General features: G+C 41.6%; 1 protein-coding gene across 1 annotated transcript; it reads right to left on the bottom strand.

Moving 5' to 3' along the window:
• Positions 1-773: 773 nt before the first annotated feature.
• LOC103363830 (very long-chain acyl-CoA synthetase) lies at positions 774-12394 on the bottom strand. Its single transcript, XM_074465729.1, is given in 11 exon segments — positions 774-1205; positions 3766-3896; positions 4012-4109; positions 4409-4607; positions 5532-5622; positions 7029-7223; positions 7298-7422; positions 7529-7687; positions 9926-10135; positions 11789-12311; positions 12314-12394. Coding segments are annotated over 11 exon segments (1989 nt in total). The 3' UTR covers positions 774-1028.
• Positions 12395-12790: the final 396 nt, after the last annotated feature.

The following is a 12790-nucleotide window of genomic DNA, read 5'->3' as shown; positions in this document are numbered from 1 at the left end:
CAGATTGTCTGATTGGATGGAATGTGTTTGAACTTGTCTTCATGGCTTCCCACAAATGTTTTCTATAAAGACCTCTCTGTATTTGTAGGCATTCAGTTTTCCTTTCAGTTCACCAGCAGCATGATGCTGCCACCACCATGCTTCATTGTAGGGACGGTATTAGCAGTGACAGTGCCTGAAGCACAGTGCCTGAAGCTCTGACCAAATAGTTACGTTTCTGATTAATCAGATCAGAAAATCTTTTTTCTCATGTGGTCTGCAGAGGTTTTGGACATCATGAAGGACTTTCTAAACTCTGTCCATCAGTTTACGACTGATTGACTCCAGTTAGGCTACAGTCACATCTCAAAGAATATTAAAGAAACAGGACGGAGTGTCAGAACAGCTTAATAAAAAAGATAATTCAGTTTTCCTTTCACAACAAAACCGTCTAACGATGTGTTTTTATGGGTTATTATCCCCAAAGCCCAGACTAACCCTGTACTTGAGGGCAGATGCTGTAAAAAATAAATCTGTCGTTTCACAATGTGTGCCAATGGTACACTAAGAGTTTGATAAAAGCTGAAACTGTTCGTGCATCAGTCCAAAAGTCCAGTTAAATCCATAACAGGCTAACCATTAAGTGATGTAAGTAGCTTTTGACAGGTCAACGTACATCTGTGCAATACCTGACATGAATCGATTTTGAACATCTCCAGTCTGGTGGAAAAACAAATAGGAGTCCATTTTAAATGCTACAGTTCATCTGACTGACCAAAAGTGACTCACTGGAGTAAGATGAGCAGAATTTTATTAGTTTAAAAATGATTAAAAATACAACAGTGCCAATAACACATACCTGTATATGACTGACTGCATTTTTAAAAACACTAGAGGTGTGCAGTTGCTGTGTTAATTAAAAAATACAAAAAAGAATTCAATCACGATGTGTTGTGTCCCTGAGATTAGTTCACTGTTAAGGTCCTTGAATGAGCGGTTAGATCTTCTGGAAACAAAGCGGTTCATCACCGTCTACATTAGTGTTCTTGTTAGAGTTTGATTTCCTTAGAAACGATTGCTCTGTAGATCTCCTCAGTCATCGGAACGTAAGTCTTTTTCTCCAGATCCAGGAAGTACAAAAGATCTTTGATGTTAGCTGGATTGAATCCTTCCTCCACCAGCTTCACTTTTTTCATCTTGAACGTCCCCGTCATCTCCAGGCAGGGCTGCAAAACACAGTCAGAGGCAAAAACTTCATCATCAGAAAGAATGATTCGATTTTTGTCTTTACATTGATCCTCAAACTAATAACGTGACACGTGGTTCCACTGGGAAAATTAACCAAATCCAAGCTTCAAATTGTGATTTGTCATTAAAATCACTTTTTTTCTGTACACATCTCATTTAACAATAACCAAAGCTTTCAGTTTTCAGGTGAAGTCGGGGTTGTCCCTACACAGAAAGGAGACCACAAGAAAGACTGAGCAAAATAAAACATACTTGATCCATACAATGAATGTAGCAGGAAGACACATTCAATATGGTGAAAGACTTTATGAGCAGAGTTGTGTGACAAAGCCTACTGTGGAGTGGTTGAACTTTGCTTTCATTTCTTTTTAAAGGTTCATAGATTTGTAACTGTGTCATAGTGCACAGTAGACATTTTTGAGTTCTTTCTCCTTCTAGCCATGGTTGTGCTGTTTCCACAGAGGGGCAGGACTTTATGTTGCAATGAGCCCACAGTGACTAAATCCAAAAAAGTGTAGAAATTGGAGCAAAAAGCAAAACAAAACAAAACAAACAAAAAAAAAAACACACCCAAAAAGAAGGTTAAGTATATAATGTAATATAACTATATATAGAACTTAACTATTTCTATAAATAATTGTCATATAATAGTATAATAATAATACTAATATAATATAACAGTATAATAACCAAAATCATACATAGTATAATTTTCTCAGAGATATAACTACAATTAATAATCATTTAAACTACCATTTCCGAAGCAAACAATCAAGCTTTAAACTTAAGGTTTTATTGCCGTCTCAGCTACAAAGAGCATCTGTATTATAGTAGCAACACTATTTGCAAATGTGTATGGAGAGTTGTGTGTCTGTGGTGAGATTCATCAATGTGTAAAAAGATTTGTCAATGCTTACAAAGACTTGTAAATGCATACAAAGATATTAATAGATGAAAAGTCTAAGAACTTTGTTACGAGCACTGGAAATACAGACAAATCACCAGTTACAAGTCAAGCGAGGTAAAGCGCAGCAGAGTGGTACGCAGCCAGAATGAACAAGCCAGGACACTAAAATCCTGAAGTTACAGATATGAATCTCTCACAGCAGAAGTGGGGCCAAAGTCATGTGTAGAAAGAGCCAGTTGTGAGGCCCGCTTGACTTGTATAACTGGTGATTTGTCTGTATTTCCAATGCTTGTTACAAAATACTTCGACCTTTCATCTATTCATATTTTTGTACGCATTGACAAATCTTCTTACACATCGACGAATCTCTCTACAGACACAGAAATACACACACAACTCTCCAAACACATTTACGAATAGTTTTGCTTCAATAACACCCCCATATGTTTGTTCCTGCATTGTCTTCAGTAATCTGCAGAATTCTCACACAGATAAACTATTTTATCTGGCAGGACTTTTTCAGATGAGTAGTGTCTACAGTCTTCCCCACAAGTCGCTTTCAGCCTCAACGACATCCATCAAAAAGATTTTCAGCAACTAGAAGGTCGCTTGTGCTGACTCTTAACTAACACAAAGAAAAGTGGAGCACATTACAGCTCTCCTTAAATCACTGCGCTGGATTCCTGCGTGTCAACGGATACATTTTAAAATCCTGCCACTTGTGGCCTAAATACATCCCCGTTTTTCCTTCTACGTTACAAAACCTCCAGACCCTTTGGGGCACCTGGGACGGGCTTAATGTTCCCCAAAATAAACCCAAGCAAGGTGAAGCAGCTTCGACTTTCTAACCTGTAGAGCAGCTTCCTGAATAAGTGAAGTCTGCTAAAACCGGCAGCTCATTTAAACCAGAGCATAAAACATGATGGATTTTTTTATTCTTTCCTATGAATAAAATATTTCGCTTTAATATTTTAACTATGATTTGCATGTTTTTTGCTTTTATTTTATCTTTTAAATCCAGTTTTAAAGTCTTATTTTTAATGCATTTCTACTCCTCTGTGAAGCACTTTGCATTGTATTGTGTCTGAACGGTGATGTGTGAATAAACTTGTTGATCTGAATCACTCACACAGTAAATACTGAAGGGGACTGGGACTAGTACTTTAAAGAGCCCGTAGGAGAAAATAATTGTGGACAGACTGCAAGGTGTGCGTTTATTATGTTTGACGGCGTGCCAAACTAAACGCCAGGCCGGTTTTAAACATGTGACACGGTGAAGATAATAAGCAACAGAAGAAAAATCTGGATTTCAAACGACGTGTTTCAGGCAGAGCAGGGTTTTCTGTGGGACTCTGCCTTCTGTGGACATCGGGCGTTTTAAGTTTGCAGACCTTTGACATTTTTAAAAATGCTACAACACACTAAAGGAAAGGGGAAGAGCATCATAAGCGCTGTGAAATGCTTTAACTAAATCACAGCTTCTTCCATTTGGCATGAGACACAGTTTAGTGTCGTTTTAGTGAATAAATGAAACAGTGAAATGAGGGAGGCCAGTCTTTTAGTTACCAAGAAAATAAATCTAAGATCAGTGCACTTCAAGATTACAATAAAATCAAACACTTTCTATTTACCTGAATCCTGATGAATCTGGGTCTTGCGTAAGTCGGGAGGTAGGTGATGACCTGCTTGTAGGCGTCTGAACAGTCGAGGTCTTGTCCTTCTTTCAGAGTGACGGATGCCATGCCGATCCGTCCCTCGTGACCTTATCAGGGTGATTCAACACATACAGACAGATTAAAATGGAAAGATGTAGTATTTAAGTTCATCTTCCTCTGCTGCACTGACAGTATGTAAAATGTCTGTGCTGGGATTCTTACCTTCAACTTTAACACCATAAACATTTGCCTCTGAAATGCAATAAGCCATTGTGAGAATGTCTGCAACCTCTGACGTGGCCACGTTCTCTCCTTTCCATCTGTAGCAACCAAGAAAAGGAGCGAAAATAAGTCCAAGTAAAAAAAACAAAATAAAAAAAAAAACAGTGCAGCAAGTGCATCACTCTTAATCGTCCTTAAAAATTAGGACCGCAAAGATGTCCAAATTTGATCCACAATTGGAACACAAAAGAAAAACCAAAGCAAATAAATAAATGATAATCATCAAGTCAAACTCGCTGGTGTACCTACCTGGACAGTGAATCAACTCCATCATCCTTTGAGAGATGAATGTAAACAACTAAACCGCTGAACAAACACAAAATGAGTCACAACTTGCCTAAACGTGTCACCGACTCGATCCTGGAAGTACACAAAGTTGTCGGGGTCGATCCGAAGCAAATCGCCGCTGTTGAAATACAGGTCGCCTTTTTTTAAGACGTCGCGAAGCCTCTTCTTCTCGGTCTGTTGCTGGTTACCGGCGTACCCGATGAAGGGAGACCTGTGAGTTACCTTTCCCACCAACAGTCCCGTCTCACCTGATGAAGACACGAGAAAACATCTGTCACAGAGTCCAGAAAAACCCAAAGCAGTTTACTGTAATCTAAAAATATAAACAGACGAGAGCGTGTTGTCGTATTTAAAGAGTGGGGCCTTGAAAATAACTGATTATTAACATTTCTATTAACTTTCTTTCAACCGAGTAGTTTTTCTAAAGATAACAAAAAGGTAATTCTGCTCATGTTTAAAAGAAACCGCAAAGAGGAAACACGCATGTTACAGATGTTTGTTAGCCCTATTCAGATGGTAGATACACAACATTGCTGGCTTGATGAATCCATTAAAGCGATGCCATTCTGTAACATGATGTATTGGGTTTTTAATGTAATAACTAACAAAAGATGAATCTCAGCTAATAGCAGCACATCAACGTGTCCAAATAACTAACAGCTTAGTTTATGTGTGATTTCTGAAACAGTCACATTTTCTGTCCATGTGTGATGATAATCTGCTACTTTACCAACAGTATATATGAAGAGCTCATTTGCAAAAACAGAACTCCATCGTCACAAACCTTCAGAAAACCCACTTTTCCATCGTCCACCTGAGACAACATCAATCAATCTTAAGTTATCTCTATTTTTGTCATGTCATTTTTACTGAGTCGCCTTCAGTTTGATTGATATTATCTCAAGCAAACAAAGAAAAAATAAGCTTTCTCAAAATGAACTCTTCAAATATACACCATAACCAAATGATGAAGTTACTGCCGACTGAGTGCAGTTCAGAAGTGTGCCGTTTTAACAGTGATATTGAAATGTTACTAAATCTGACCTTGTGAGATTGGTGTCACAACTTTGAAAATGACCGACGTGCTCATTCAGACATGAAGCCGACATGTTTAGTTGCCGTCAGAATAACAGACACGAGTTCACATCCGTTCGGGGCCTTCAGTGACTCACCTGCAGCTGCTTTGATGCACAGACCCTGAGAGTTTCTGACAGGCTCCTCCTTCGCAATGTCAAACTTGATTACAGTGAAGGGGAAGAAAAACTGGGAAGGATGAAGGAAAAGGACATCGGTTAAAATGTGAACACATTAAAAGATCCATCATTGTGGAACTTTTCAGCAAATGATAAAAGTGTACCCAGCATATTTTCATTTTCAGCTGAAAACACTGCAGAGGTGGTTCATTTTAGCAGGATAGCTTCACTACATGATTGTTGTGGCCAAAACAGTTCAAGATATCATTGAGATATCCATCCATCTATTATCTGTACATCACTTAATCCTCACTAGGGTCGTGGGGGGCTGGAGTCTATTCCAGCTGACTCAGGGTGAAGGCAGGAGACACCCTGGACAGGTCACCAGTCTATCACAGGGCTACCAAGACAGACAACCAAGCACACTCACATTCACACCTACGGACAATTTAGAATCACCAATTGACCTCAACATGTTTTTGGACTCGTTAGAGGAAGCCGGAGAACCCAGCGAGAACCCACACTGCACGGGGAGAACATGCAAACTCCACACAGAAAGATCCTGCATGTCCTCACTGGAACGCAACCGGCGACTCTTTTGCTGCGAGGCAATGGTGCCACCGAGCCACCTTGCAGCTCCATTGGTCTAATTATTATTTAAATTTGTTAAAAGGGACCAAAACTGCACTGTGTTGCTTCAGTGTCAATAAGATAGCTGCTGGTTTTAAATCATAAATGATATTATTGTATGCGTTCCATTGACATGATATCAATATTTATTTTTTTAAAAAGCCAGAGTGTGTTGCTATGCCCCTAATGGGACTCTTCACTAACAAAATCCTGCAGCATTTCCTACTTTAACTGCTACACAGATGTCTCTTCTGCAGTGGATGACTGACAAGCTCCACATACAGTCTACTCAGAGGCCCCACAGACAAGTTAAAACCTGAGATTCATCACCCATGTGAAGAATCTCAAGCTACGTGGCACGACTGAACGATTAGTGAGCACACGGTTGAGGGATATCGCTTTTGTGTTTTTACCAGCTTGTATGTATGTTTTACTAAATACCAAATAAACCATCTTTTTTTTAAAATCAGGTCCCCCAGTTTCAGTGATTTCAGCTTTGCTTTGAGGCTGCATGTTAAATCCATCATTCTGGCAGCTCTAAACACTTCAGTACCCATAATCCTCAGCTGCTGTTGCTATGGAGAAGAATCCAGTGAGAGCAGCAGTGAACTGAAGTGCTGCATTGTTTTAGTTGTGAATAAAAATGGAGCTCTATAGAGGCTCAGTACAGCCAAAGCTAAACCCCAAATTAAAACATTTAAGCTGCAGATTATAAAATCAGTGTATCAGTAGCTGTTGACATGTTTCAGTCTGGATCAAAGTGGCTGGAAAACAGGACAACAGTGTCGTCCCTGGAGCTGTGCCGCTCACGTGGCAGAAAACAGCCGACATGCTTCCTCCTCCTACCTTGTGCACAAAATTGACCCGTCCCACTGCACCGATCTTGGACGTGTAATTGATGAAGCCGACGTTTCCCTCTGTGGCAGCGTACAGCTCTTTGACTTTAATGTCCCCGAAGCGATGCAGAAAGTCGGACCACACATCACTTCGGACTCCGTTGCCGATTGCAATCCTCACTTTGTGGTTTTTCTCATTTTCTTTCTGCAAAAGATTGAGAAAGATTCAGTAAAGATAATTCGCTGAAGTAACTGAAAGCAGATCTGGATTGCTGTTACCTTGGGCATGTGGCAGAGGTAGCGCATTGTTTCACCGATGTACTGCATCACTGTCACATCATGCTTCCTGCAGTCGTCCCAGAACTGGGAGGCAGAAAACTTTCTCCTCAGAACGACGGTTATACCTGCAATTAACACCGTGTTACACAACCTTCCTCTCACTCAGCCACCAAACCAAGTGTGCAAATGCTTTTGTTCCTGCACTCATGAGAGGATAAAGAGGATCGTTACCTCTCTCAATGGCTCCCACCAACCCGATCAGGAAGCCTGAGCTGTGATAGAGAGGCAGATTGATGTAGAAGATGTCCTCTGTTGTGACTCCGCACGCCGCCTGGAGGAAGGAGGAGGCCCAAACCCTCTCATGGGTGACAACGGCTGCTTTAGGCAAACCTTCCAAGGTCAGAGAATAATAAATCATCCTGTGCTCTACTTGGAGCCTCAAAACTCACTCCTGCAGTGTGATCCACTTCTCTGCTGTGCATTCACTGACTCTCTGTCTTCTCATATGCAAATTTTCTTTAAAGTTGTCAATATCTCTCGATCGGCAATGAATTAAATCCTCGTCTCACCTTTCACATCACTGCTTAGATTTGACTCATGGGAACTGTACAGGTGACCAGAAATGAGACTCCAAATAACCATCAACATTGCTGATCGTTAGCTAATTTGCCAGATCTATTGTAGGGTTAGACTGTGTTAATGATTGCACCTCGTCCTGATACACTCAAGTACCAAAAATCAAAGAATCAGGTGTGTAGCCAGATAGAGTCTACAGCAACTTTCACATTTAGGAGACTTTTTGTTACATATGTGGCCGACCTGTTAAAGTGAATGTAAATCAAAGACATTATACATCAGAAAAGAAATGCCTGAAACATGTGAAAAGACTGTGAGCTGTAGAAGAGAACTGTGGAGTTCAACTGTTTCTCACTATTTTTGTGTTCAGAATTGGACAATCAAGAAATCATGACACACTTGGCACCACTCCTCCCCTATGGGGGTATTGTTGTAGCAAAACTATTTGTAAATGTGCCTGGAGAGTTGTGTGTGTGTGCAGTGAGATTTGCCAACGTGTAGAAGATTTATCAAATGCAAACAAAGATCTGTAAACGCATACAAAGATATTAATAGATGAAAAGTCTAAGTATTTTCCTACAAGTGCTGGAAACACAGACAGATCACCAGTTATACAGGTCATGCAGGCCTTACAGTTGGCTCTTTTTAAACATGACTTTCGCTGCACTTCTGCCCTGAGAGACTAAATCTGTATCTTGAGGGTTTCTGTGCCCTGAGCTCAGGCTCACAGGCTTGTTTATTCTGGCTGCACTTTACCTCAGTAGTTATGCTGCCTGCAAGCCATTATGAAAGTTTTTGCTCAACGACTTACAAACTCAGCAAATTTAACTTGTTCACATAAACCAGACAATGCTGCATGCCCTCAAAGACTCTGGGGGATTTGTGAGGGTTGGTCAACATATTGCCTATATCATGTACGTGCAACACAAAATACACGCACCTGCCGATGGTGTCAATATTCCAGTGACCTACAGGTGGCAAAGCAACATGATATTCTGCAATACGCCAACAAATGCAGGAAAGAAAAAGACTCTTTGTTCATAATCCAAACTTCTTACGAGTCACAAAATGCTTTTATCGTGTTTAAACACTGAATGTAAAAGCAACTTTTGTTTGCTCACTTCAGAGGCCAACTTCTGGTTTGACTCGTTTAACTGTGGTTATTGGGTCGCCATGGCAACTTATGCTTTAAACCTATCAGCAGGTTATGTTCAAGATAACAGATCAAAGCCTAGAAAATTAGTTTTCCTCCCATGGATCCTGTCAAAACCCTTTTTTTCTCTGATGAGCATAAACATGTAGAAGAGATGTAGATTGTCAGGTGGAGGAAACTCTTATTTGGTTTATTTTTTTCCTGCTGACTAGAATCCTTTCTGTAAAACAAACACTGATAAACCACTAAAAACTTTTCCTTGTTGAACTTCTAAGATTTGCAAAATGTATCCATTTTAATTATTTCTTAGATTTATTCTTCACTTGCTTCCAAACCGTTTACCACCAGCAGGGTTGCAGCTTAAAGAAAAGGGCTAAAAATATCTTTCAAGGCATAAGAATAGGTTACACCTCGGCGACACGTGGGCCAAGTCTGTTAACTTACACAGCCTGCAGGGGTTGTTTTTGGAGCATCCCTCCTGCTTTGGCTGCAGCAGCTGTGTTGGTTTAGCCTGTATTTAATCTTAAATTCCTCATATTTGTTTCGGATTATAGTTTGTTCTTCTTGTGAGTAATGTGTGGTTCTAGATCACGTCAACACAACACCTTTTCTGTGAATGTGCTCACAGCTAGAAACCCAACGACTTAGTGTGACTGCAGGTGTTTAGTTTAGTGAAGGCAATTAACAAAAAGACCTTCTGGGTATGTTAAGCACGCGATATAGTACAACTTCAGTGCATCAGTTAAGAAGATCAACTGCCAACCTACCTGGAAGAATCAAATGTCTACTCTCACTGTAGTGGATGAATATTTTAAAGGCATCTCAGCTACACAATACAACAGCACCACAAATTAAACCCCCTGAAATGACCTTGAGTTTCACCGACTTTGCTGGTGTACCTGTGGTGCCGGACGTGTAGATGTAGATCGCGGTGCTCCTGATTTTGACGTTGGCCCTCAGGTCCCTGGACAGCGGCTGATCGGAGGCCTGGGAGATCTTGTCAGACAAAGGGTTGATGCCCTGTACGCTGCAGTTCTCCGACAGCAGGTACACGCTGATGCCCTGCTCTCTCAGCGTCGGCAGAACCTCCTCCACGGCTTCCTGCAGCTCTGCAAATACAGTAAAGAATTCAGCTCCACACAATATGACAGAGGCCTCTGTTGCGCAATGCTGCACATACAGGCCTGTATCACATTACCAGATCCCAGTGGGACACGAGCACATGGTGCTGGAAGTTCAGCTCAGATGGATGCTTTTCTTTGTCGAGGCTCTTTAGCAGCACAATGAGAAAGCGGAGTTCCAAGGGGGGAAATACGACTTTAGTTTTCAATGTAGGGTACACAGACCCAAACCATGCAGGAAAAACTTCTGTTCCTTGATCTGCAAACACACTTCTATTAATGTGTAAAGTAGCTGTTCTGGTTTAGATTCTTTTCAGAGCTCATTTCAAGCAAAGGAAAAACGTATGTAGGCAAATACTCTGATACATTTTTCTGTATAATCACACCCAAAAATAAAAGTTCAAAAAAAATAAATAATCAGAGTTTACAAGTGAAAACAATCCACATGTCTATACAGAAAACACTAAACCATTTCAATAAGTGCAAAGGACATGCAGTTTTTCTTCTGACTGTGCATTCTTTTCACATATAGTGCAAACTAAAACGTGCTGAGCTTAAAGCTGTTAATGATTGATTAGCAGCGACCTAAAAGAAAACTGTCTGTCTCTTTGTGTTTTAACCTCCACCGGTGTAGTGACACACTCAGATGTGTTGGTTAAGCAGCTCCGAGTGTTTTATTGTTCGTACCTGTAAGCAGCAGTATTTTAATTACACTTGTTGGTTTAATCAGCATCAGCTGAAGCTGAATGAACAAATCAGGCAAAAGAACAAAGGTTCACTGTGAGGCAACAAGACTGTCCTGCATATTTGTTTGCCTAAATGCACCAATAAAGCAGCATATCAACTACTATTGATAAGGGTCGGTGCAGCGGCTCTAGATCTGTTAGAATGTCATCTTTGACCCAGTGTCAGGTCACCGCCCCAGGGATGGACACCTGCAGGGCAAATAAAGCAGTCCCACTCAAACATAGCCAGGAATCAAATCCGAAAAGGTTTCCATGTCCCTTTATTTAGATAACAGTATCGATAAAGTGCAAGAAAATATGTTCTTTATCCAACTCCCATTTAAGTAAGGAAGTGGAATTAGCTAAATGAAAATACCCCATGTGATAAATAACACAACAGGACATGACACTGTTAATCTTGATGCACAAACATTATTTTAATGTTGCAGAAAGAGGAAGCTGGGCAGTTTCTAGCAATTTGATTCACTATTGAGGCTGCGGTTTAGTCCAGCGGTTGCAGCACAGAGGTTAAAGGGTCACCTGGAAGGTTTTCTGATCATCAAAGCAGCACATTTGCAAATATTAACTAATTTTGAGAATATACTCGATTTTTACCTCTTTTAAACAAACTGATATGCTTAGAGGGAGTTTCTTGTGACAGGGGGACCTCATCTAGACACTCCTCTTTTTGGAAGGGGCCACATGGTGAAAGGCTGCATGCAGGGTTTTAGAAGTTTTCCATGAAGGAAAGAAATAAATGCAGTGAAACAGACAAAGCTGCTGCATTTAAGTGCATGCACTTTACCACCACCTGTGGCACATAATGTAAATATCTTATACCATCAGTGAACTTTGAACTTGACTGAGCAAGCAGCAGGTTAACGAAACAGAGCTGCTCTTGAACGATCAGTCCTACCCGGAGAGGCGATGATCCTTTTGGCCCCGCAGCAGGAGAAGCAGTGCAGCAGAGACTTGGATCTGATGTTAAAGTTGAGCAAAGCAGCCGGGCAGCCCAGCTTGGCCAAACCGAGCCAAGTCCACACCAAACTGGGCTCGTTGGCCATGAACAGAGCCACCACGTCCCCCTCCTGGAGCTGCGCCTCAGCCTGCAGGGCTCTGGCCACCTTGTTGCTCCGTTTGTCCACCTCCCCATAGGTGTAGGTGCCACCCTCGAAGTGCAGGAAGATCTTGTCGGGGTGACTCCTCGCCGCATCCAAGAAGCAGTCCAAGATGCTGTAGAAGGGTTTGATGTATTTGTACTTGAAAAGCCTCAGGCCGAGTTTGATGCTCCGCAGAATGTACCAGAAGTCTGCGCCAAAGTGCGGCAAATGCGTCCTGATGTAGAAGAACCACAGGATCGCCAGTCCGGCCACCGGCGTGAGCCACAAATACATGTTGCAAACAATCAGTCGGAGAGAGTGTGAGGAAGTGTAAGTGGTGGCAGCTGAGGAATATTTGTGGCAAAGTTCAGCCTTCCAGCCCGGGGCGGTGCTCGGCTCTGGCCCGCTGACCCCTCCTTCATTCTGGGGGGAATGTTTCACGGTTTCCCCAGATCGGTTGTTTACACATCCACTCTGCTCATCCAGCTCTGATTTCTACTCATATGTGTCCTCAGATTACATGTGTCATCTACAAAAACTAATACTTCTGTTGTGCAACGTCTGAGACAGTAAAGAAACAAAGTGATCAAGTGTGAGCTGCAGCTGCTGCGACACCTCCAGGCTCCGACGCTTCACTGCGGTTCCATCTCCCCGGAGTTCCCGAAGACCGAGATCCACTCGTGCACATTAATAGCCACAGTCATAAAGCGTTACAAGGAATTCTGCAAATGGCAATCCTCCTCATAAATCTACAATCTGAGCGGAGGAGGAGGCTGTCCGCTCCCTCTGACTGATGGGAGGAGAGACGCTGCTCACAA

This window comes from Stegastes partitus, unplaced genomic scaffold (assembly GCF_000690725.1).
Source record: "Stegastes partitus isolate 25-593 unplaced genomic scaffold, Stegastes_partitus-1.0.2 Scaffold694, whole genome shotgun sequence".
Lineage (NCBI taxonomy): Eukaryota > Metazoa > Chordata > Actinopteri > Pomacentridae > Stegastes > Stegastes partitus.
The sequence above is the reverse complement of the archived record's forward strand: the minus strand, read 5'-3'. Positions and strand labels throughout refer to the sequence as shown.